This window comes from Aspergillus brunneoviolaceus (genome assembly GCF_003184695.1).
Source record: "Aspergillus brunneoviolaceus CBS 621.78 unplaced genomic scaffold BO95scaffold_32, whole genome shotgun sequence".
Classification (NCBI taxonomy): Eukaryota; Fungi; Ascomycota; class Eurotiomycetes; order Eurotiales; family Aspergillaceae; genus Aspergillus; species Aspergillus brunneoviolaceus.
Window position 1 is genome coordinate 21,678 of NW_020290762.1, and position 24,065 is coordinate 45,742.

Sequence of the window (24,065 nt, forward strand, 5' to 3'; positions counted from 1 at the left end):
GCTTCCTCACTAACAACATTTTGCCACACTTTAATCCGATCAAGCCAGCGCCTCCATTTTCACCCCCGCCAGGATGGCTGCATAAGCCCGTTTGAGCGCCAACTCCTACCCCCTCCCCCCCGTCGCATCGAAATTCATTAGAGTCAGGACCGCCTAATAATAATTATAGTTCTTACTATTATTATTTTTATTGTTATCATCCTACATCCTTCTCTCTGCTCCTCTTCCCTTCCCTTTCCTCCTCCTTTCTTCCTTTCTTCCTTTCTTCCTTTCTTCCTTTCTTCCTTTCCTCTCCCGCCATGGAATCATCACCCCCTCCGCAAAGGGGCGATGACCACAACGCGGGTCGCCGAGTTCGGGAATTGTACCGGTACTTCCAGCCCGAACGCACCGGTGTCCCCCAAGACCGCAGTTTCACCTCCGCCAGCGATGATGCGCTTCCCTCCGCCAGCTTAGATTCCTCCAACCACATTCCTTCGTCGCCCTCATTATCCTCCCACTCCCAATGCCCTTCAAACCCCGCCATTGACGCCGCTGCAGCAGGGCTTGTCCCCGAGAGTCTGATAATCGGGGAAGCCAATGCGACGTTAACGTCGTTTGCGCAGCTGGCAGCATTGCGACTCAATGTTGAGCGCGTGTTGATCAGGTACGTTGGGGATGAAAACTCAATATCATGGGGTAACTCCTGTCCATCTTTTCACTGTGGATGACTGACTTAATCGACCTCCCCGACAGTGTTTCGGACCGGCAGAGCCAATTCATTTTGGCGCAGAGCACCCAGACTGGGGCCGTTAGCGACTATCAAGCATCCGGTGAAGGCGTCTGGGATGGTTGCTCAACATTATCATCTAGCGCCTGGAGTATGTGCAAGGTAGGTATCGACTCCTCGAATATGTTCCGTGACTTCGGTTACTCAGACGAGATCGCCTCTTTCCTCCAGGCCACTGTTGCTCTTCCGCCCGCCCGCGAACCGGGACAACGCCAATTCTTGATTCTGAACGACCTCAGCGAAGAAGAACGATATAAGCGCCTTCCATTCGTGGCAGGAGAGCCGCAGTTTCGATTCTATGCCGGTACGCCCTTGACCACAGACACCAACATCAACATTGGATGTTTCTTTGTTCTTGACACAAAACCGCACGATGGTTTTAGCTCTACGGAGAGGGGCACTATGGACACATTGGCCGGCTTGATCATGGACTATTTGAAGGTCAGCCGCCAAGCGTCCGAAGGTCGCCGTGCAGCCCGCCTGTCTCGTGGTCTCAGCTGCTTTGTTGAAGGCAGCTCCAGCTTTGTCGATGGAAGTCATCCCTCCTCCTTTGGTAGCTCTGCAGCGGCACCCAGCACGCCACCTTCGTCAAGTCAGCGAGCCAACCATCACTCTCTTGGGTCTCTTAATAGCTTCGATGCTCCATCCAGGCGATCTCAAAGCAGTGATACCCGCTCATTCAGTTCCGTGTCTGAATCGAAGTTCGATCATGCTCAATCCTCCGCACCGGACACCCCCTTCCCAGATTGGTGGGCCGGCAGTCGCGAAAAAGAATTGAAGGGCTCTGATGACTCTCACGGACATGGCTGGGCATTCCGACGGGCGGCCAATCTGCTACGAGAGAGTCTCGAGCTTAGTGTAGATGGCGGAGTCATTTTCGTCGAGGCGAACAATAGTCCGATGATCGACGTTGACACAGGAAGTGATTGCTCGATAGAAGGCAACAATCCGGCTCCTGTGCTGGCTATTTCAACCAGTGAAGAGCCATTTGCGCCCGGCCCAGGTTCGAAAGCCCTCTACCCAGCAGCCTCCCTCGACACTGCGTTTCTTCACCAACTACTGCGGCGGTACAGTAAAGGCAAGCTTTGGTCCTTTCACCGCGATGGTATGATCTCGAGTTCCGACGATGAAACGCCACGAAGAAGTCGCTCGCGCACCACCAGGTCATCCGAGACGGGCAAGACAGGATCCAAGCGATGGAGAGCCACGGAAAACTCTATGCTAAATCAGTACTTTCCGAACGCCACTCAAGTTCTTTTTGTGCCGCTTTGGAATTCTGCAAATTCACAGTGGTTTGCTGGCTGTTTCTGTTGGAACACACTGGAGACGCAAGTCTTCAGCTCGTCTGTAGAATTGAGTTCTATCCTCGGGTTCGGATCTTCCATCATGGCGGAGTGCAATCGGGTCGAATCACTCATTTCAGATCGGCAAAAGGGCGATTTCATAGGCAGTATATCGTGAGTATCTCTAACGCACATTCCATATGCATTTTGCTGACAATTTGCCAGTCACGAGCTTCGGAGTCCGCTCCATGGGATCCTGGCGGCCGCGGAGTTTCTCAACGGCACGCAGCTTGACGAATTTCAAACCTCTCTCTTGGAGACCATCAACGCATGCGGGCGTACTCTGCTGGACACGATGAACCAGGTTTTGGATTTCAGCAAAATCGTTTCTCTGGAACGGACGTATCGAAATATGAAGCGAAGCCGAACACCACCCACCGAGCTGAGAGGACCAGATCGGTTCTCCACGCACCTGGACACTTATGTGGCAACAGACTTGGCTTTATTGGCTGAAGAAGTTGTGGAAGGTGTATGCCTGGGTCATGCCTATGGTCAGAAGTCCTCCGCCCCCTATGATCAGCCTATGGTCCTGCCGCTTGGACAGTCGAGGAAACCCGCGTCTGAGCTCGAGGCAGAGACGGCTTGTCGTTCGGATGTGGAGGTCGTAGTGGATATTGCACATAATGATTGGACCTATCTCACGCAGCCAGGAGCCCTGAGACGCATTATCATGAACGTTTTCGGGAACGCGATGAAGTACACTCACAGTGGTCGTGTGTCTTTGCATCTGGAGGTCACAGAGGCTTCAGAAGGCCGTTCACGCCGTCATGGAGTCGAAGAACTGGTTACTTTGACTGTTTCTGACACTGGTAAAGGCATCTCTGAGGAGTTCCTGCGCGGTCGCTTGTATACACCTTTCGCTCAAGAAGATACTCTCGCAGTTGGAACCGGCCTTGGTCTCTCTATTGTACGGAGCCTTGTCAAAGCTCTTAAGGGTAGTATCAACATCCATAGTCGCCCTGGCGAAGGTACCATTGTCAAGGTGTCTCTACCACTAATCCGACCTGGCCCTGAGGTGGATCTGGAGGAGACAGTGGGCCCCCGGTCGCCGTCGGCCAAGGAGAAAGACGCATTGACAGAAAGTCGTATGCTGCGCGAGGCTCATGCTGGTCGTCGCTTTGCAATCCTTGGGGTAGAACCCGCGGAAGCAGTGACACATTCATTCTGGTCCGTCTATATACGTTACCTGACCGATTGGTATGGCCTTGAGATAGTATCGTCCCAGGACAGAGTACCCGCGGATATTACTTTAGCTGAGGAACAGGACTTGGCTTCGGGAGCGCAACTTGGTTCCGGCACGACGCTTCCATGTCTCCTCGTCTTTTGTAACAAATCCGTTGATTATACGACAAGTCGGTCGCGGTGGCTATCTCTGGCCAATATGGTTAATATCATTCGACGACCGTGTGGTCCACACAAACTCGCACGCAGCATTCGCAAATGCTTGGAGATTCAAAATGGGACTCTAAAAGCGAAGACAAATCAGTTACCAGAACGGCCCCGGCCCGCTGTCTTGACATCAAGCGATACATCCCCTGGAGAAAGGATGTTCGAGATTCCCACTGATACTCCGGATCTCACGCCAGAAGCGACCGCCAGCTCGGACTCGTCGTCTTCCTTCGACTACATGCGTTCACAGTCCTCTGATGCCTTTGAACCTTTGTGTCCAACTGAATCAGCGGCGTCATCCGTCCAACCCCAATCGCCAAGTCAGCAACCAGACTTTTTGCCGGTCAATCGCCGCGCACGCATCTTGGTTGTGGATGACAATTCGATCAACCTTAAGTTGATGCTCACCTTCATGAAAAAGCGGGAACTTGAAACGCTGGACTCGGCTGAGAACGGCAAGTTGGCCGTTGATGCTGTTGAGCGGCTCCCTGAAGGTTATGATATTATTTTCATGGGTAAGTAGCTCTTTTTGTCACCATAATTCAGCCCTCTGCTAACCCCATCACCATAGATATGTCTATGCCAGTCATGAATGGATTTGAGGCAACACGCGCCATCAGAGCCATTGAAAAAGAGCGCGGCGAGGGCTGCGCCCCCGCCGTGATCATCGCCCTGACGGGCCTCAGTAGCTCGCGCGATGAATCTGAGGCGCTTACGTCGGGTGTCAACTTGTTCCTCACGAAGCCGGTTTCCTTCAAAGAGGTCTCCAAGTTGTTGTCAGAATGGGAGGATAAAGAAACGGTGGAACGGCGTTTGTCGGGATCTGAGTCTGCATCTGAATGAAACGAAATACACATCTCACAACGGCATGCGCGCATTCGACCAATTTTTGGTGGTCTTTGGGAATTTTCTTGATTTTGTTTCCAATCATCCTGTGTTGGGATTACTCCGTACACGGATATGAGGCATGAATGATACCCTTATCAGGAATCTGGCGTTTTTCTTCGGCTGGCGTTCATCTTTGGCTCGCATGATTGCGATGCTACGGTTCGGATTGGTCTATTATTTTGAAATTGGGGTCCGAAAAAGGTTCTGATTGGATTTCAGGACAGGTCTTATATAATATATGTATTGATTTACTGCTACATGGAGATCATCTACCGATGATGAGAGAGGTGGATATTGGAATGTATGTATGTACTGTACTCATAGTATAACCACGAACCACGACGGCTTGATGACCGGGGCTTTGTCTACAGTACAACGATTTTGCTGGAGTCGGCAGTTGCTATAAATATTTGTTCACGCTGCCAAAATCCTTTGTTGTATCCCCTGAATGATGGGGCAGGTAGATGTAGGTACTACTCCGTACCGGATCCAGCCTTGCATAGATGTCTGTATATTGTATTGTTGTATCTTCCTATCCTCCTATCATGGCGGGGCGTTTGTCAGACGCTACCGTCCTGAGGCAGGAAATTTGGCAACCTAACATTGAAGATACCCGCCCGCAAGCGGCCAGCCACCACGTGATGTGGAGGCGGCGTTGCCCCTTTGCGGCCGGTGTGGAAACACGGCCAGCCCAGGCTCCATCGGGTCTTTCGTTCTCGCTCCTCTTTTGAATCTCCTGCATCCCACCCCCTCGGTCTCTTCCTTCTTCCTTCTTTCTTTATCTCGTGCTCTCTTTGATTTAATCTCTTGTTGTTGGATTGACGCCATCTACCGGGATCGCCGTTCGATTTCAGTATTACCGATTGCCTCATTCGCGTTCCTTCTCACTCCCGCGTCAGAGTTGCTCTCGTGGCTTGAGCAACCAACCACTGTCTTTAGATTTGATCCTTATTTCACGGCCGAATCGCTTAATGCGTGCTCAACTCTAGCTGCGGTCATCGTATCACTAGTTTTTTTCAGCCGACATCTCTTTCGCGACCGACGTTTTGCATCATGAAGGTCCACCATCTATCTTCGCTTCTTCTTCTTCTCCCCGCACTCTCAGTCGCCGTCGCCGATTCAACAACAGTCAGTGGGAGCCTGCAGGATGCATCCACTGCCAACGCTGTTGATACAGATGCACTCGCTGCTTCCAAAACTGCCTCGAAAGGGACGCTGGACGCCCCCATTGACGGCAAGGATGGCCGGCCTCACGCCGGTCCTTGGGTGGAAACAAGCGCCGAGCGGGATCGCAAAAAGTCAGGCTCGGGCGTTTCAATGGACGACGTCACCGTGGCCGATTACAAAGCGGCAGAACAATTTGGGCCTGACGGCAAGCCGATCCCGTATTCAAATGACGGCGTGATGGACGACCCTCATCGGACGGGTCCAAAAGAAGGAACTCGAGGGACAGAGGGCGGCGTCACGGAGAAGATGAGGGAGAATCCGTTTCCCGGCGAGAAGACGCCGGATAGTCCTAAGGAAGCTCCGCCGTTGCCGCACAGCGAGCAGCAGAAGCTGCCCACGCAGATTGAGGCCACTGAGGCCAAGGACCCCAAGAGCTTTACTGCGGATTCAAGCCTGGGTCGACTCGAGGTAAGCGGGGACGCTGGTATGATCCTTAATGGAAAAGGGGCAAGCGCTAACATCGATCCAAGAAACCCGCCGACTTGCCTGAGAAGCCCCATGACATCCCACCTCCCAAGTCCCCCGCAACGGTGAAAGAGAGCCCGCTCGGTCTGGATAAGGATGGCCACCTGCAACCACAATCCGGAGACATTCAGGAGGAAACCGCGTTCCATTCGCTGCTGTTCTCGTTTACCATGATCGTGGTTTCGGAGATTGGCGATAAGACATTCTTGGTGGCCGCCCTCATGGCGATGCGTCACCCGCGCCTGCTCGTTTTCTCCGCGGCATTCGGCGCGCTGATGATCATGACTGTCCTTTCCGCTGTCCTGGGTCACGCCGTGCCCTCGTTGATTCCTAAGTCTCTTACTAAGCTTCTGGCAGCGGTCCTGTTCTTCGTGTTCGGGCTGAAGATGTTGAAAGAGGGCCGCGAGATGTCTCCCGATGAGGGTGTCGGCGAGGAAATGAAGGAGGTTGAGATGGAACTGGAAGAGAAAGAACAGCAACAGATGCGCATGAACCGTCGTCGCTCTTCCGTGACTCCTCACGCCTTGGAGGCCGGTCGCGTGGGCCGGCGCAAGTCCCGTTCATCTGGCAACCGCCTCCCTTCGCCTCCTGAGAGTGTCTCATCTTCTTCCTCGCGTGGATCGTCACCTTCCCCCAATCGCTGGGGCGATGCTCTCAATGGCATGAACAATCTATTCTCGCTTCTTCTCAGCCCCGCCTGGGTGCAAACCTTTGTGATGACCTTTTTGGGTGAATGGGGCGACCGTAGCCAGATCGCCACAATCGCCATGGCTGCGGGTCAGGACTACTGGTGGGTCACCGTCGGCGCTATCACCGGCCATGGACTCTGCACTGCTGCGGCAGTGATTGGAGGAAGTGCCATTGCTGGCAAGGTCAGCATGCGTGTTGGTAAGTTTTTTTGTCTCTTTTGTTCTGTCGGTACGGGCAGAATGCTAACGTGTCAACAGTCACCCTGGGCGGTGCTACTGCGTTCTTGGTTTTTGGCGTCATCTATCTCATCGAAGCGCTCTACTAAGATCCTTCCTCTTCCTTCCTTCCCTTTGAGCCTTGCTGCTTATGGCACGCTGGGTCCCTTGATACGCATATACTTGATAATGCATGCATGTATTCTCTTAGCCTGTCTGGCATGTTTTGATAAAAGATGATGTCTGTCGAAATCCATCTTAAGGTGGATGGCATCTACGGCGTTGATTTATGGGAGCTGGTATTGGCTGAATTTACCTGGATTTAGAATGAGTTGCATTTCAATCTCATCTTGCTCTACCAGCAATTCCCTCTTTGTCTGTTGGCCGGCTGGCCACAACTTGGTTCTCTTATCTGAGTTCAGTGGCTGACGATTCGATGTCCTTCAGTTCGTCCCGTCGTCGTATGGCTTTGTATTAGACTTTGTGGCAGTTCTTCCTCTGCTACACAACTCAGCTGAGTAATTCTGCCTCGAGTACTGCGTAGTCTGTTCCAGAACAGTTCACTCATAACTTCTCACCTGATCTCCTTCAGTAGTTCCTCTACTTCATTCTGAATTTAGCCTCCGTGATGATAAGGTCTCACTGGCTTCGTGTGAGGGTCGTTGGAAAGCAATGAATGAACATAGTTAGAATGGGGGCATGCGGCGGGAATCGCCTGGCTCAATTTTATACTTGAGCCGAATTGACAAGTATTCGAAAAGGCACAATTTCTTAAGGACTAAAAATGGGATTTTTGTAGCTTTTGGTAAGGTAGTACTGTAGGCTCTAATGTACACCTCACCACCACCCTCTGTATGTTCAGGAAATCTTGTGGGTTGAAGTTATTTGAGACTGAGTCGTCTATGATGCTGGGTGTTGCACGGGCAGACGCGGCTGAAACAAAACTTGCAGTTGTTATTCACGACGCAATTGCTCGAAAACAAAAAACAGGAATTTTTTGATCCTTGGTAGAACAGTGCTTTAGGCTCTGGAATATGTCCCAATGGTCTTCATGATTTCAGGAAAACTCATGGGCTGAAATTATTTGCGGCTGAGTCTCCTAGAATACTGCGTATTGCACGGTTGGACGCGGCCGAAATCAAACCTCTGACTCTTAAACGCGACGCAATTACTCGATAACTAAAAACAGGATTGCTTTGATTCCTGATAAAACAGTGCTTTAGGCTCTGAAATATATTCTAGTGCCCTTTATAGTTTCAGAAAAACTCATGGACTGAGATTAGTTGCGGCTGAGTCTTCGAGGATATTAGATATTGCACGGTTGGACGCGGCCGAAATCAAACCTATAATTCTTAAACGCGACGCAATTGCTCAAAATCTAAAAACAGGATTGTTTTGATTCTTGGTAGACTGGTGCTGTAGATACTAGTCCATGCTCTAATATTCTCCGTTTATCTGGGAAAACTCATAGTGTCAAGTTATAGAAGGCTGAGTCTCCCTATAAGGCGGGCGATTGCACGGATGAACACGCCCACGACTCCAGCTGTTGCTGGGCTATGTCTTCTGTTGTGCAGAATTTGTAAACAGGAATTCCTTCAATGTCCAGGTTGTAGCACTAGAGAGGCTGGGCTATACTATTGGACTCTTTCACAGCCTCCAGAATCCCCCGGGGCCGAGTAAAAACAGGGTGAAGTGTGCTTGGTTTCATTGCCCCTGATTCAGAACCAGGGCTGTCGACGTTGCTTCTCTCAGTGGTCTGGCTTGCAGAGCAAGCTGCATCTGTAGAGATTTACACAGTGTTTATAGAGAGACGCATCTCACTTCATGCGATAGCTTTCCATCACTTCCACTGGGCAGGCAACACTGTCTTTCCCAAAAGGGAATTATTGTCCAAAGGCCGGCAGTTCTAAGTTCCAACATAAGGGTTTACATTAGGGTTTTACTCACCGCCTGCGTTCTGCCACTGACGTAAGTCACTTACATAATCTCATACCCTACTTAGTGCAACCGCTTACCCCAAGTCTGTCCCCTAAGCGTTTGGCACAATTCAGTTCTTTCCATTTCTCCGCTCCAGCCATCGACCACTTCTCTTCATCACAACAACAACCATCAGTGCTGGTGGGAAACACTCTTGTTGCATCTCAGTTTTCTACTTCCTTTCGCTGCAAGGGGGGTTTAGTAGGGAATACCACTTACATCTTCCCGTCCCGCCTGACCGCCTTCCTGTTTACAAGGGATTCTTCTCACTGTGTGTTGTGGTCATTGTTTTGGGTTCGATATCTATGGCGCGGTCGCGGTCGCGCCAGGTGGAAGGACCACCTTCCACCCCATCATATTCTTCATCCCTGCCGCTGATGAAGGAAGGGTTGAATGGATATGGCTTGAGTTCCGGTGCTTTTGGTCAAGTTCTCAGGAAAACAACAAGTCCCGTGACCCGGAGAGTGACCAGGAGTCAGAGTCGGGAGCTGGGGCATCGTCGTCGACCGCTACTTGATGATGAGGACGACGCTGATCATCATTTGGATAATGATGATGATGATGATGATGATGATGATGATGATGCTGCTGCGGCTACCTCAGGCAAGAAGGGGCATGCAACCGGTGAGTGAATGGCTTTATTTTCCATTTCCCTTCACCTTACTCTGTATATCAATGTGGAGGGTGTGTGGTGGTTGTTGTTGTTGTTTGTGTGGGATGGTCGGTTGTCTTTGTTTGTCGTATTCATGCCGGTTCTCCTTTGTTCTGCCTTGGGCCTGTCCCAACCCTCCTGTGTGACCCTTAAGCTCACTGTTTTTTTCGCTTTGTCAGCCCTTGCTGTTGTCCTCGAGGAATCCCCTCAAAAGTCGTCGCCTCTGAAGCCGATGGCTTCGCGACCTGAAACTCAGGATCAGGTCATCCCTGAAACACCAGATGATGAGATCAATATCTCCGGGACCACTATCTTACCCTCGGAGCCGGACTTGGACCTTGACCCGGGAAAGATGATTGAGGCTTTCCCCAAGTTATGGGATGCGGCCGAGGATATGCTCGAGTTCTCGGTGCCCAGCCCTTTCGAATTGCTCGAGTTTACCAAATTGCTTCAGAAGCTGAATGATCCCCAAAGTTTGGAAAGCTGGCGGCTGGCTCGACAGACGTCCAACCTCAGAGAGGAAGCTAGGTACTTCGGAAGTCAGCCGTACATTGACGTAGAGCTTGTTGATGACATTTTCAAATCATCGGCAACAGTGGCTGAGAAGCTCCATGAGCTTGAGGGCCAGTGGGATCCAGCCCCAGCCTTGCAAAAAGCTAATTGTGCGCGGTTTGTGCTCGAGGTACTTCTGTGCGAACCCGAATCAACTTCATCTCTAAAGCAGGCGATCCGGATTCTTGACAGCATATTTCCTTTGCCTTTCACAACCAGGCTCGTACCAGCGGGCCAGAGAAGATCTGCGGGTGATAGTCTGTTGGAAAAGGAGACCTTTGATCTCGCTCTGGAACTGCGTACCCAGTACACGATCATGCAGCTGGAGGAGAAGTATCAGAATGATCCGGATTTTGAGCCTTCCAGAGTGCTGGAAGAGGGCTTCTGCATTGAGCTGGCGAATGAAGAGGGTCTAGTTCTCCGAGGCTTCGAAACTGAGGCGCTGAGGGGTCCTAACGGAGAAATTCCACCAGGGCTTGCAGCTGAGGTGGCGTATCGCTACCAGGAAATGGAGGCTCTTTGCTTGGTGGAAGACATCATCGACATTGAGGGGCTCAAGAAAAACTACGGATGGCGGAAGTTCGTCCTACGCGCTGCCCAATGGGTCTGTAAACGGACCGACGAGATCAATGCCGATATGCGACGACCATTACAAACTTATAAGGATGTTAAAAAGGCGTTCTTTGCCAGACCTAAGACGCGCTATAGTCTGGGCAGCACATTTTCTTCGACCCCTAGGATGCGAAACTCCGGAACGCCGTCAACTGCCCGGCATCCGACGCAGTCTATTCCAGGGACTGCCACGACATCGAGATATGCTGTCGTTACGCCCTCACTGGCTCGAAATGGCCCGCGAAATATCCCTGGCAGTGTGGTCTCGGCACGAAGTACGCGGTATAGTGCCACTCCTTCCAGCCTTAGGAATGAGTACCATACTATACCCGAAACTCAACCGGTGGACAGAAATCCTCATTGGGAGTCGGGGGAGTCCGCAAGTCCCGAGGCCCGCAGATCAATGCAGTTAGAATCTCCTGTTAGACCGTCTGCAAGATCCCTGCAGAGGACTACTGGATCTCCTGTCGAGCACGATCTTAGTCGGACTCTCGTGAGCCCAGAGGTTCAGAGACAATTGCAGCCGGAGCTGCCTACACCACGGTCTGGAAGTATGGAGCAGGCTGAAGGTGTGAATGGCTCCGATACGCTGCGCGTTGAACAGCAAGCCAGAGCGCCGGAAAGAGCTACCCCAAACCCTGCTGAACCTGCTAGGTCTTCGACACGCGCAGAGCCCGTGCCTGTCACTACTAGACCGGAGAAAAGTGTCAGTAATACTGTCGAAACGACCCGGGCTAGCAACAACATTCCGCCAAACTCATTCAAGAAGCCTCCGTCGGTCGATGGAGAACGGAGGAAGTCCCTCAAATCCAAGCCGTGAGTCTTCCTTCTGCTGTTTGTGTTGTCCTTGTTCTAACGTCCTGAAGAGTGTTTCTGAATGCAACCGCCATGGATCGATTGCGGCAGCGAGAACTGCAGCTCAGCGCTGCACCCAAAAATCCCGGAACTCCCCGGCAGACGGAGCCTCTCCAGCCAACAAACCGTTCCGCGAGGCAGCAGTTCACCTCAGAAAAGAGCTCTGAAAATCGCCAGGTAGAGCGCCCGAGGGCAAACACACGGGAACCGGCCCCTGAGGAACCGTCCGAAATCCCAGCATCGCCCGATATGACGTCTACATTTGTTCAAGACGAGGTCGAAATCGAGGTGACCGATGGCCAATTAGACATTGGTGAGCCTGGGGAGTCTCAATTGGAGAGGTCTCATAGTCCCTCGTTTGTTCGCAGCTCCCGTCCATCGTCCCTTCGGGAGGAGGCGTTGCAGCAATCTAGGCACGGTCAAGGAAAAGACACGAATAATGATGTCAGTCAGGTATCAAACGTGTCTCACGAAGAAATCCCACGGTCTACGGCTGCGCCTCCCGACTCACGTGTCATGTTTATTGACCGACAGACTAATGCCGCACGTGTGTCCCCCATCAGCCAGGGACTGGATCCTCGAAGCGTCGAGCGTCGGCGCAACGAGACATCCCGCAAGCGTGGGCGAGAATCCGATGAGATTCCTGAAAGCGATGCTGAGTTCGAGCACGACGACCGCGAGGTATCCGTAGAGCGCCAACGAGCCAGAAAGCCGATCCAGCCACGCAGCAAACGTGCCCGTCGAGAAAATCAAACAGAAAATGCGACGGAGCGCTCGAGCAATCGTGCTCAGGAGATACACTCTAGTCCACTTAGAAGGTCGACTCGATCCGCTCAATCGGTCTCACCAAATCCACCATCCGCCTCGGCCCCTTCCACGCAGAAAAATAAACCAGGTCGGCGGCCTACGGTGCGCTGGGAGCCTGGGCAATCAAAACGACTAAAGAGGCTTATTGATGAGCATGGACAGGACTGTCTAAGGGGCACCCATTTCGACTGGAAAAAAATCAGAAAACATGACGCAATCGAGCCTCTGCAGCCAGGTGAAAAAAGGTTTACTGACAAAGATGAGGGGCAGGTCAAAGACAGAGCACGGAATATCAAGAATTACCACATAAAGTACGCGAAACCACTCAGTCGCTTGTTAATGTTTATGGGCTAATGGCGCACAGGAATGGCATACCACTTCCCCCTGGCTGGGAGGGCGTCACCGCCAGTGCATCAGTTTTTGATCAAAGAAAGCAGCGGTAGGACTTTGGCTTGAATCACATTGAGCCGTTGAGATGTTGCGGCCATTGGAGTGGCCTGTGCAGTCATCTGGCCGTGTGGATTATGATTTATGATTTATTCCTGGGACCCTTTCGGTGTCTCCATTCTTCTCGGGTCTTGTTACTGCGGTGCGCGATCCAGTAGGGTTGGTCAAGGTCGGAATGCGACTAGCCTTTTGGGTATTGGAGACTATATCTTTCTAATCTTCTTTCGGGCCTTGTATGGTAGCGCGCATACCAATATGTCTTCTAATCTATGACTACTGTAGTAGTTTCCACACAGCAGGGAGCATATTGTGAGGACAATACTGATGGACAAACGTACCACGCCAGTCAGAAACGCAAGTTGCAGCGTTGGTGTCATTCGATCTCGCTGCTGAGGCTGTGGTTGTAGGTGGATGGAGTAGTCCTCTGAGGTAGTGCCCTCTAACGAGGTGGTCACTCATCCGGTGGCTCTGCCTTCAGGCGACTACTGGTATCCTTCTGCCCCCGATCCAAAAGCCCCCCCTATCCGAGTAGATCACATCCCGTGCTGTAGGCCCGGCAATATGCCGTGAGTGTACAGGTCAGTATGTGGGACAGGGGTGTTTCCAATTGTGTGTCTTTGTTTGTATGGGGTTGATATTGGGGGTAGTGGTTCGGGTGTTGAGATAAGGGTTAGAATTGGACTCGCTCGAGGGTGGGATTGGGGTTGTTTTGGGGAGGAGGGGTGGGTTTGGTATTTTGTTGTGTCTGCATGCAGACTGTGCAGTACCGATTAAGTTATACCTGGCAGGCCTTGAATTCCTATGTCTGCACCGTGCAATCATCTCAAGGAGGCTCAGGGCTCAGCTCCTTTGTATTCCTTCCCAATTGGCATGATCCTTCTCTCCGTAACTCTCTCGCATAACTAGTCCATTGCACCACTGCAGCAGCAGATAGTTATAATCCATCGCATTAAATCCTATGTCCAAACATCCAAACATGCAGAACATACCCTCAACTAAATCCCCAGTACAGTACACCCTCATCCCTCCCTCCCCAAACCCCAAGCCCAGCCCATCACCACCACCCACAACCCACCCCGACGGCCCAACAACCAGTGACACCATCACCATCTCAATCAAACACACCCCCCCACCGCCTCCAAAACCACCTCATCCACCAACACATCCCACACATACGAACTGCCCGGCGACGTACACGACCCCGTCACCGTCAACACATCCTCCGCCCGCCGCCCCCGCCGCTGATACGACCCCCGCACCGTCGTCCACCCCTCCCCCGAGGGCTCCAGCAGCTGCGAGACAATGAGCCCCGTCGTCGCGTTCCCACCGATATACGCGTCCACGAAACAGTACTCCACCCCCGACGAGGCGCCCGGGATCTGGATCTGCGCCCGGAAGTCGTACACCGTGCCGCGCTGGAGGCCCCTCACCGTCTGCGCGATCGAGTGCCCGCGGTTGCCGTAGTCCGTTTTGAGGTCGCTGGTCCCTCTCTGCTTTAGTGCTGTGCAGTAGGTGCATGTGATAGGGATGGGGGATGGGGGATTGGGGATTGGGGATGGGGGGTAGGGAGGCAGGGGGCAGGTGGAAAAGGGCAGACCTACAGGTAATAATTCCCATCGTAGGCGGCGGTCGCGTTCGTGATGGTGGCGATGTTCACGTTGGGGACGGTGGTGAACCACGGTGATAGGGTGCCGGTTTCGAAGGAGGGGTTGGTGAGGAGGTTGCACGACATTTTCGTGTTGGGTTTGTTTTGTTGCTGGATGGATGTTGGGGGAGTGGAGTGTGGTGTGGTGTGCTGTGGTGTGGTGTGGTGTGGTGTGCTGTGCTGTGTGAGCAGATGTTTTGGGGGATTGTGTTGCTGTCCTTGAGCTAGAGCAGAGCATGGTTCTTATACTGCTGTCGATATCAGAGTATGTTACGTTTGGTATAGTGCAAGTAACTATAGGGTCCGTCCTTCAGCCTCCACACCACCAGACAAGACCCTGGTGGATTATTCTTCCCACCGGATGGAGCGGGAATCCAGCTGTCTGGGACGCCTGATTTTTCTATTCTCAGCGGTAAAGTCTGCCCTGAAATCGGTCTACTCCACTGTGTCCTCGTATCTTGGCTCGCTTTATTGGTCATGTTTGGGGGAGGCCGAGGGGGCCAGGCGGCTTCGTCGCGGAGGTTTACTACAAACTGCTACCGTTCCATGGCGAAGCTTGGTTTTCTGTGCGGCGTGAGGAAACTTGACATTGTCTGATTCTTGGTTCTGGTGGGGAAGGGTCCCGGTTGCTGATGCTTGATTAGTGGGTTGCATCGGCATCAGGTACATAGTACTATAGTTAGGACCTATGAATAGATGCAGTGGTGTGACCGCATTAATGCTCCATCGATGCGTACCCCCACTATACTTCGGGCTGAATGCACTATTAACCCTCCTGCCAAATCTACCAACTTAGCCACCATATTTGTAATCAGTGGCTTTCCTCGGGTCCATGATGCGCATTCTCACCAGGTAGTACTATACTAGCTTACCTCTTGTTGATCAAATTGATAGAACTTGCTTTCAGATTAGTGATGCTAGCATTTGACGGTCGCTCACCTTGACCGAGCGAGCATATGATTATGGAAGGATCCTTCCCCTCCAGCTTCTATTTTTGTATTTTCCTATTTTTATATATTTTCTGTTAATTACATGGGCGACTGCAGTGAGCATCGCAATGACCCCCTGGTAGCGATAGTAAGTACATGCGAACCGACCTGCGGTTCTTCTCGAATGTCAAGCAAGGGTATTGTAAAAGCTATACACTGAAGTGAGTACCATCTGCCATCCGTCTGCCGACCATGCGAAATGTATCTAATGAAGCAAGGTTGCAAGTATCGAGACCAGCAAGCCACCGACCAGCGACCCGTGCCCTGCACCCGCGTCCAAGACAGCAGCAGCGCCTACGCTGGCCGAGGGGCTTGCAGATGCGCTTGACGAGGCAACAGCGGCCGAAGAAGATGGAGTATTCGACGCAACAATCACGATCGACGCGGCAGTAGCGGTTGCCGAGCCCACCTGCTGCTGTTGCTGCGCAGCAGTCATGGTTGGGGCAGTCAAGATGACGCTGGGAATAGATGTCTTGGCGCTGCCTCCCGCGTCACTGACGACACTGCTGGCGAGCGCAATGCCAGTCTCGACCAAGGTGGGGTTGACTTGGATGTTTGCCGCAGAGTCCGGCGTGTCCGGTGCGGTCACGATGACAGAGCCGGCATCATCGCGTTTGACGTTGATGGAATCGGAGCTGACACTCCAGGTGTCAGAGCCGCCGCCTGTGTGGACATGATTAGCTGTTGTGCAAGTGATAGATAAAATGGAGGAGACATACAAGTATCAGAGGGGAACCCAGCACAAGGCGTGTTGCATCGTGCAGCTGGCACCTCAGATTCAGAAGATGGCAATGCATCGCCGCAGTAGCATTGATTCCCGTCGTGCAGAGCGTATACAGTCTGATTGCGCTTGTCGCATGTTTGTTGGCAGTATCCGATGGATTGGAATTGATAGGATCCCGCGAGAACTAGCTCGCCGGGTTCACTATAGCAGCCCACAAAAGAAGAGGCAGACGAGAGGGAGGCGAGAGACAGGATCGCGAGGTTGCGGATGCTCGTCCGAATCATTTTGTCGGTTGATGGTGTAGAATCTGAACGAAGGCTGGGTAAAGAACGTGTATGCGATTTGGAATTGGGAAGAAAACTCTGAATCAAAGAGTGGATATGCGCTTGACAGGAGGCAGAAACAAGAAACAGATGGCAAAAGAATGATATGGATGACAGGAAAGGTTCCAATTTTCATGGGCGGAGCCAACCTAAATATGATCCATCTTTAATATACCAGCGGATGGAGACGAACCAACCGACGATACACACTTTCCCATGGCGAACCAACCCCTTGGGGCAGCATGCAAAAATCGGCGGTTGAAACCCAGCAGAAATGCCGATCTGATGATCGCGCGTACGAACGCCTCTCTTCTGTCCGGATTCCATAATGGTTCGTTAAGCGATCGTCGGCTCCGCGCCGGCAGCGTTTCGGACGATCCCTTGCTGTGTTGAGCCAACTAAGGCTGGTGTTTCAGCATTTGTCCTCTGACTCCTCTCAGAAAGGTTTGAACGAGTGATGTAGGGATCAACGCGCTATTGGTTTCTGAGACCACCACGCGATGACTAGCGATTGTCAGTTGGTTGGATTTGTGGGGAGGCGAACCCATGATGGATCCCAGAGTGGATTCTTATTAGCTGACCAGAATGGCACAAAATGGGGATGTTCCTGATCCCCGTTTCATCACTCAATGATCAACGCGACAGAATGTCGGTTCCATGGAAGCTTAAGCTGAAGCATGTTAGATGAGTCGTTGGGCAGGAAAACATCAAGGATTCAAAGGACCAAAAAGTTTCAAGTGAGATAAAGAAGTAAGTGTCCGTAAGTATCCGTAGGGTGGAAGGGGGGGAGAAGAAGGAGAAAAAGAAAGGAGGACGGCCAAGTCACGAGACCACTATCGTCCTTTACGTCCTTCCTGTCTGGGCATCTTTCTCTGACTTCAAGTTCCAGTTACGACTTACCAACCTTCCTTCGTCAATCGGCATATCATTCATCACTCATCATCACAACCTACCCACACCATGCAATCAACCCTTTTTTCTCCGTCAAGGCTGGCTGTTGCTCATGCAGATTCTAATGTTGTGCTACTCCTGTCGATCCTCACAAGCTTGACAGCGCCACAATGATGCACTGACATTTTAGCCTCGGCTTCCATCGTCATCATCGAAAGTTAAAAAAGCCATCGCTGCTGCCCTTCATGCTGTCAGTAGACGGCTTTGGTCTGGTTTGCAGACCAACAAGACCAAACTGCAACTCCTGCTTCACTAAGCACGGAGTCAACTGAAACAGCAGCTGATCCCACTATCCACTCAACCTGCAGCAAAAGTTCATCAGAGCTAACCTCAAAGTGGTTGTTTTGGCAAATCAACAAGAGACAATGACTAGCAATCTGCTTCCTGCGATGCGTGAGACTGTCAGTCCTCCTTATCGCCGATTTCAAGATTCTACCCCGCAGGAATAGTGGCTCTAAAGTACCTCACCGCCACTCATAATATGCCTTCGAATGCAACCAAACCTTCGGTTGCTATCGCTTTGCATGAAATGCTTCCTAGTCTCTGGAAAGACTTGCCCTCTCAGGCAATCCTGGCGCGGCCAAATCCGCCTTAGCCGATAGCCGACTTATCGCGCCGGCAGATACAATGAGGGGGCTGCCATCGACGCCTTGATTGCGCAACCCGGCGATAAGATAACTCAATCCATTGCGTTGTGGCTTAAGCTACTTCCCCTCATTTATAATGGATCCATAATCCCTGAAAATGGGATTGTTCTTCTTCCCTGCGAGTGCTGCTCTCCTGTATCCGAACCAGTGCCCATGTATCAGCTACTACCTGTCATTGTAGGGCTGCTAGCCCCTTCCGTTGCGTCTCTCAGCGTTCCTTCGGTGCAACAGCTCCTCAATTCCTGGCCCTCCGGCGAAAGTAGCGATCTTTGCCCATTGGCACCTAAAATCGAAGCCCCGGATGACGGCTTCTTCTCATCGGTCAAGTTTGTTACCGACGATGCGGTGAAGTCACGACAGGTCGACCGTCTGTCGCGAGCAGTTCAAGTCCCTACCGCGATTGATGATTACATGAAAGACCCCTACGATGAGAAATTTGCTCCATTCCTTGACTTCCACGAGCTCTTGCAAACGCTGTTTCCTCTCCTGTAAGTGGGGATTCACCTTCGCCCACCAGTGTCTCCTAACAACCGTTCGCCGCAGCCACTCCTACGCTCGTGTAGATCACGTAAACCGCCTGGGACTAGTCTACTCCCTCAATGGCACCGACGACAGCCTCAAGCCGATCCTCTTCCTGGCTCATCAGGATGTCGTGCCAATCAACGACGCTGCCGACTGGACCTACCCTCCATTTGCCGGCCACTTCGACGGCGAATGGCTCTGGGGCCGTGGTGCCAGCGACTGCAAGAACGTCCTGATCGGTCTTCTGTCGGCCGTGGAGGACCTGCTGTCCCAAGACTGGCAGCCCACACGCAGCGTTCTCTTTGCCTTTGGCTTCGACGAAGAGTCCCATGGCTTCCTCGGCGCCGGGAATATCTCGGATTTCCTGCAGAAGAAGTACGGTCCCGATAGCTTCGAATTCATCCTCGACGAAGGCGGCATGGGTCTGGAAACCTTCAGCGACAACAACGACAACAGCAAGCTAGCGAGCGCCAGCGACGACGATGATGGAGTCATCTACGCGCTCCCCGGCGTCGGCGAGAAGGGCAGCATCGACATCGTGCTCTCCCTCGCCGTACCCGGCGGCCACAGCTCCGTGCCCCCGCCTCACACGGGCATCGGCATCATCTCCGAGATCATCTACTCGCTCGAGCGACAGGACCTCTTCATCCCCGTGCTGGACGAGCGGCACCCATCCCGGCAGAAACTCGAGTGCCAGGTGCGCCACTCGCCCGCGCAGGTCGAGCCATGGCTGGCCTCGGCTCTCCGCTCCTCGGACCACGTCTCCCTAGCCGAGAAGCTGGCGGACTCCCGTGGCGACAAGTTCCGCTTCATCCTCCAGACCTCGCAGGCGGCCGACCTCGTCGCGGGCGGCGTCAAGTCCAACGCTCTCCCCGAGAAGATCTCCGCGCTGGTCAACTACCGCGTGGCCCTGCACCAGACCCCGCAGGAGATCCAGCGCCGCGCCGTCGACATCATCGGCCCGATCGCCCGCAAGTACAACCTGAGCGTGACCGCGTTCCCCGCCGACAACCAGGTCGACACCTCCCTCAACAACCACCTGACCCTCACCACCCTCAGCGGCGCCCTCGACCCGGCCCCCGTCAGCCCGACCGACCTCCGCACCGACCCCGTCTGGGCCCGGTTCTCCGGCGTCACCCGCGCCGTCTTGGAGTCCGTCCCCGTCCTCCAGGGCAAGACCGTCGTCGTCAGCGGCGACATCATGACCGGCAACACCGACACCCGGTTCTACTGGCCCCTCACCCGGAACATCTACCGGTGGAGTCCCTCCCGCACCGGCCGGGCCGTCAATATCCACACCGTCGACGAGCGCGTGGGCATCGACGCCCATTTGGAGGCCATCATGTTGTACTATGGTATGCCCTGGGACGTTGTTGTTTCATCCCTTCTCCCCCTCAACGTAAACCGTCAGACCTCTTGGTGTCTAAATTCGCATATATGAAATGATAAGCTAACTCGTTGATCACCATCATACAGATCTCATTCGTTCTTTTGATGCTTGGGAAGGTAGTCCGGATGAGGTCTCGCTTGAATTGTGATGGTGAAGCAAGAGACAGGTACCCCCGTGCTAGCGCGAGGAAAATAGTATATGCTAGACCCTGGTTTCGGCTCCGTAAAATGGCTCGGAATTAGTCCAGTAAGGCTATGTCAGTATCACAGGAAAGAAAAGCTTGGGTGATGGTAGACGACAGTGTCCCTCTAGCCGGGGTCGTTGACACGTCCATGCAACGCTTGCAATGCATTATGACTACACCATGGATTATCCAAGGATCGGGTGATGAAAGTCGGCTTCTCTACAGCCAAGATGACTAATTCTCGTATCAGACAACAACCAGATAGAATCCAAGCACATGCGATCACCAAGTAATATTTGCAGCCCTGCAACAGCCCAGGCGAGGGAACGTATATACTCTGCGTGTCATAGCCTCCGAATGCACCACCAGGCTGATAATCGAAAACATAGACTTGGCCTAAAGATACACACAACGGTCTGGTAGCAATAAAGCGGTTCCAAAGATAAATGCATAGCGAGTGACCGGCACATCTGAGCGAATGAACAAAACAGGTTGGTCCGCTCCAGGGAACCAAAGAAGGCTTTGAGCAGAACAGGTCAGTTGCGCAGACCAAGAATAGATGGGTATATATAACGGTAAGTAATTCAATTGCCTTGATTGAGGAGTAGGAGGGCGAAGGCGCCGCCCACAACGGGTCGGGCGATGAAGGTGATCGATGGATAGCTACAAATGTTAGCCGGAATGGTTCTGAAAAGACAGAGAGTGCTGGATGCTTACTTCCCAGTGGTGGTATCATAGAGATCCGTAAGCGCCCGATTGGTTGGAGTAACATTGATCCAGTTCGCAAGAAGCTGGATGAACATGTCCCTCGTGCTGGTGGATGCGACGGCGGCAGCGAACAGCTCCCAGTCACCTGTATGATGCTTTAGAAGGATATCAACATATGATATTCGAGTTGCCTCACCCTTGGTATATGTGTGTCGCGTGTCCAACGGTACTCCATACTTATTTTGCACCGTCGGGTAGAATGCGCTTTGCATTTCGTATACTGACTTGGGTACCAAGTCCAGTCCCAGCTCGCGGTCGGCGTAGAGGTTGTACAAGAGACCTATTAGTTCGAATTGTCAGTAACTCAATTATATAAGAGTGAAAATCCGACCCCACGCACCATGGGAGTTGTTTGCGCCATATGACAACGTTGTATGGGCAGGGTGTGCATTGTGTGCAATGCCAATCTTCTCCCACTGCCGGATATATCGATGGGAGATTGTTGTGTAGTTCGAAGCATCAGAAGAGTGAGCGGTTTGCTTGCTAATGGTGGCCATCGCCTCAATGCCAATGATTCCTTTCAAAGCCAAGTTTGTCTGGTTGCTATAGAATGAGTCAGCATGTGTTTGCAAACGAGTCACGGAAAACGCACGCTAGACTTCCAGCGAAGTCGTCAGTGGAAATCTGGTTGGACGGGTAAAGCGCATCTTCGATCAGATAGCTTGTCCATACATTCAGCATCTCGTAATGCGCTTGAAGGTAGGACGTATTGCCGGCTCTTTGAGCGTATGCCAGAGACATGATAACCATGTTTCCGCACTCTTCCAGTGGCATCGCCTCATCCTTACCATCTGCATGGCCAGTAGCATTGGGATAATTACTTCCGATATCATGCATTGCATAAGAGTTGGGATACTTCCCAGATTCCTGAAACTCATAAAGGGGCTTCAGTAGGAGGTCAAGAAGCTCTGGGTTGGTGTATAGGAATATCGGATGTGCTGGGAATATGACATCAACAGTGTTGATGTTCCCGTCGGAAGAGATCTCCTTCATGAAAAGATAAGGATCTGCGACTGTTCCACACAGTTGTGTTGCACCAAATGCTTGCCGAACAGTGAGCGAAGTGATTGTAAGATAGTCCTGACCAGCTGCTGCTAGAGAGTCGGCCGCAATCTTGTCATCTAGCTCTGTGGAGAGAGACGAAGAGGCTCCGTAGTCATTATGGAAAAAGTCCAGCTTAATGGTGAATTTTTAGTGTATGATAGTATCCGCAATGGCTCAGCGAGGACTTACGGCTTCAACACCATCACTGAAATAACTTGTCCATAGCGATGGCAGAGGTGCGTAACCCTTATCAGTCCCATTATACTGCATTGCATCGGTTTGAGCCAGTCCAATGGAGAACAATACTCCAACTGAAGAGTCAACTGATCCCAAATCGTGGGAAAACGCGAACACCGGCCAATTAGTCGAGATTGCGCGGTAGTTGGCATCCTGAAAGTTTCCTAACGTCCCATTTGCCGAGAAAGCCCCTCTGACATCTACATCTATACCAGATTGATAGGTCATGCTTTCGTTCTCGTCGGTCGCCCAATACCACTCTCCCCAATCCGCTTGGTCGCTCGTCTCCGAGAAAGCAAGCTGGGTTTGGCGGCTAACCTTGTGGTACGCGACATTGTTGCTGGTAGTTCCGTAGTCCCATGTCGCAGTGGCAGTGCGATCTCCAGAAGTCCATTCTACAGCGTGTCAGTTATCCCGAAACCAAACGCACCAGACCCAGTCTACACTGTCCCTTCTGAAATTTACTTACCGGCCGAGATATCTGCATAAATTTGCACGTCATGAGACGTGCCGTCAAGCGATTCAATTTCCACATCCACGTAAGAGAAAATGAGCGATTGTCTCTTCAGATCATTTGGCGTAATGGGCGATAAGAAAGTGATGTTCATCTGCACTTTGTCTGCCACATTCATGGTAAAGATGCTTCTTGTAGACGTGTAAACATAGGAAGTCTGGTTGACTGTGGTAGTTCCTGGCAACCCCATCCAAGTGTAAGTGGTGCCATCGACACGAACCATACCAGCCCAGCCGTTGATTTGTCCACTGTTTCGCATCAAGTCTCAGTCAATTACACGCGGTGATTGTAGAGAATTGCACAGCGTTGCAGGGTAAAGTAGCACTCACGCCCAAAACGTTGGCCATTCCCCGGCCAAATACCCTCCATTGCCTCCGTCACTCCCCGCAGCAAGCCAAGTGCTCAGATACGGTGACTTGACTGCCAAAGGTAATGCTGGGGGTCGAGCAGGAGAGAATACGGATGTAGCCCCTGCGAAGGAGACCAACACCGTCACCAGTAACCCTAATATGAACCGCGTCATTGTGATTTAGCCACCAGGTACTCAGACTAGGAGCATGGCCCTCCCTTATAAGTAAAAAGCGCCTGTTTCTTCGCGCAGCAAAAAGGGAATGACAAAACAGATTAAATTTTGCAGCGATGATGGCGAATGTGGAGTCCGGAATGCTGAACTGGAATGTCAAGGACGTTTGAGCACAGGATCAAGCCAGCATACCAAGCGGGAAAGGAGGGGGTATTTGAAGGACGATGCGATTCAAGGTAGACACGTCCTGAATATTGCGTCAATCTCAATTGACCTAGCATGTTTCAGCGAAAGACCAAGAGATGCGTGATGCAATGTCTTCAGCCGTCGTCTGACCTCACAGTCCCTAGGAGAAGTGCTTCTCCCCCCACCCCATGCACATCCAAATCTCCAAACAGTTTTCTTCACCGTGTCAAATATGGAGACGCTCGCTGGCATGGAAGCCATGGCTGAATGTGACCAGAACTTACCATGCAAGCTTTAATTAAAGCATCTGGTCTCGGCCGCTCTCTTTCATGCGGAACTGGGGCTGCAGAACCTCCTTAGGCCAGACGCTAATCGGCAATTCCGGCATAGACTGATCAAGCTGTATGGAGGAATGCCTAAAATTGGGTCCAGGTGAGTCTTTGGGCTGAGGCTCGAACGAGTATAGTCGTGCTGAGAGACAGTCAGACTGAAGCCCAATTCTTAGCATTTTGGGGGGCAGGTGACTACCT

General features: G+C 52.1%; 7 protein-coding genes across 7 annotated transcripts; 4 read left to right on the forward strand and 3 right to left on the reverse strand.

Annotated features, from left to right (window-relative positions):
- The first annotated feature begins 240 nt into the window (after positions 1 to 240).
- On the forward strand, positions 241 to 4,680 carry BO95DRAFT_442544 (putative sensor histidine kinase/response regulator). The gene is made up of 4 exons (XM_025586451.1): positions 241 to 646; positions 736 to 2,226; positions 2,278 to 4,016; positions 4,073 to 4,680. The coding sequence occupies exons 1-4, from the start codon at positions 300 to 302 to the stop codon at positions 4,342 to 4,344; spliced, it is 3,849 nt and encodes a 1,282-aa protein (XP_025442406.1). The 5' UTR covers positions 241 to 299; the 3' UTR covers positions 4,345 to 4,680.
- A 672-nt stretch (positions 4,681 to 5,352) lies between these two features.
- On the forward strand, positions 5,353 to 7,430 carry BO95DRAFT_125473 (TMEM165/GDT1 family protein). Its single transcript, XM_025580472.1, has 3 exons — positions 5,353 to 6,024; positions 6,087 to 6,969; positions 7,029 to 7,430. The coding sequence occupies exons 1-3, from the start codon at positions 5,443 to 5,445 to the stop codon at positions 7,094 to 7,096; spliced, it is 1,533 nt and encodes a 510-aa protein (XP_025442407.1). The 5' UTR covers positions 5,353 to 5,442; the 3' UTR covers positions 7,097 to 7,430.
- Positions 7,431 to 9,059: 1,629 nt separating this feature from the next.
- BO95DRAFT_125496 (uncharacterized protein) lies at positions 9,060 to 13,023 on the forward strand. The gene is made up of 4 exons (XM_025580473.1): positions 9,060 to 9,587; positions 9,795 to 11,595; positions 11,646 to 12,752; positions 12,806 to 13,023. Exons 1-4 carry the CDS (start codon positions 9,269 to 9,271, stop codon positions 12,882 to 12,884), a joined length of 3,306 nt encoding a protein of 1,101 aa, XP_025442408.1. The 5' UTR covers positions 9,060 to 9,268; the 3' UTR covers positions 12,885 to 13,023.
- A 1,004-nt stretch (positions 13,024 to 14,027) lies between these two features.
- Positions 14,028 to 14,614, reverse strand: BO95DRAFT_320636 (uncharacterized protein; the record flags this gene model as incomplete). The annotated part of the gene is made up of 2 exons (XM_025581790.1): positions 14,028 to 14,367; positions 14,490 to 14,614. Coding segments are annotated over 2 exons (465 nt in total), but the record flags the coding sequence as incomplete, so codon positions are not given.
- Positions 14,615 to 16,000: 1,386 nt separating this feature from the next.
- Positions 16,001 to 16,476, reverse strand: BO95DRAFT_328041 (WSC domain-containing protein; the record flags this gene model as incomplete). The annotated part of the gene is made up of 2 exons (XM_025581880.1): positions 16,001 to 16,185; positions 16,242 to 16,476. Coding segments are annotated over 2 exons (420 nt in total), but the record flags the coding sequence as incomplete, so codon positions are not given.
- A 2,095-nt stretch (positions 16,477 to 18,571) lies between these two features.
- On the forward strand, positions 18,572 to 20,524 carry cps1 (Gly-Xaa carboxypeptidase). The gene is made up of 2 exons (XM_025586452.1): positions 18,572 to 18,655; positions 18,711 to 20,524. The coding sequence occupies exons 1-2, from the start codon at positions 18,579 to 18,581 to the stop codon at positions 20,128 to 20,130; spliced, it is 1,497 nt and encodes a 498-aa protein (XP_025442411.1). The 5' UTR covers positions 18,572 to 18,578; the 3' UTR covers positions 20,131 to 20,524.
- A 36-nt stretch (positions 20,525 to 20,560) lies between these two features.
- Positions 20,561 to 23,698, reverse strand: gta1 (glutaminase GtaA). The gene is made up of 8 exons (XM_025580474.1): positions 23,156 to 23,698; positions 22,782 to 23,074; positions 22,265 to 22,707; positions 21,624 to 22,207; positions 21,372 to 21,574; positions 21,168 to 21,311; positions 20,981 to 21,116; positions 20,561 to 20,926 (listed from the first exon to the last, which is right to left on the reverse strand). Exons 1-8 carry the CDS (start codon positions 23,347 to 23,349, stop codon positions 20,848 to 20,850), a joined length of 2,076 nt encoding a protein of 691 aa, XP_025442412.1. The 5' UTR covers positions 23,350 to 23,698; the 3' UTR covers positions 20,561 to 20,847.
- Positions 23,699 to 24,065: the final 367 nt, after the last annotated feature.

Coding starts and splice junctions, on each gene's coding strand:
- gta1 (XM_025580474.1), bottom strand. CDS start 23,349: ATGACGCGGTTCATATTAGGGTTACTGGTGACGGTGTTGGTCTCCTTC. Junction 21,575..21,623: donor GACTTCGCTGGAAGTCTAGC/GTGCGTTTTCCG, acceptor CTCATTCTATAG/CAACCAGACAAACTTGGCTT. Junction 20,927..20,980: donor TATGATACCACCACTGGGAA/GTAAGCATCCAG, acceptor TAACATTTGTAG/CTATCCATCGATCACCTTCA.
- BO95DRAFT_125496 (XM_025580473.1), top strand. CDS start 9,269: ATGGCGCGGTCGCGGTCGCGCCAGGTGGAAGGACCACCTTCCACCCCA. Junction 9,588..9,794: donor CAAGAAGGGGCATGCAACCG/GTGAGTGAATGG, acceptor TCGCTTTGTCAG/CCCTTGCTGTTGTCCTCGAG. Junction 11,596..11,645: donor AAGTCCCTCAAATCCAAGCC/GTGAGTCTTCCT, acceptor AACGTCCTGAAG/AGTGTTTCTGAATGCAACCG.
- BO95DRAFT_442544 (XM_025586451.1), top strand. CDS start 300: ATGGAATCATCACCCCCTCCGCAAAGGGGCGATGACCACAACGCGGGT. Junction 2,227..2,277: donor GATTTCATAGGCAGTATATC/GTGAGTATCTCT, acceptor ACAATTTGCCAG/TCACGAGCTTCGGAGTCCGC. Junction 4,017..4,072: donor TTATGATATTATTTTCATGG/GTAAGTAGCTCT, acceptor CCATCACCATAG/ATATGTCTATGCCAGTCATG.
- cps1 (XM_025586452.1), top strand. CDS start 18,579: ATGAAAGACCCCTACGATGAGAAATTTGCTCCATTCCTTGACTTCCAC. Junction 18,656..18,710: donor CAAACGCTGTTTCCTCTCCT/GTAAGTGGGGAT, acceptor CGTTCGCCGCAG/CCACTCCTACGCTCGTGTAG.
- BO95DRAFT_125473 (XM_025580472.1), top strand. CDS start 5,443: ATGAAGGTCCACCATCTATCTTCGCTTCTTCTTCTTCTCCCCGCACTC. Junction 6,025..6,086: donor CAAGCCTGGGTCGACTCGAG/GTAAGCGGGGAC, acceptor CATCGATCCAAG/AAACCCGCCGACTTGCCTGA. Junction 6,970..7,028: donor CAAGGTCAGCATGCGTGTTG/GTAAGTTTTTTT, acceptor ACGTGTCAACAG/TCACCCTGGGCGGTGCTACT.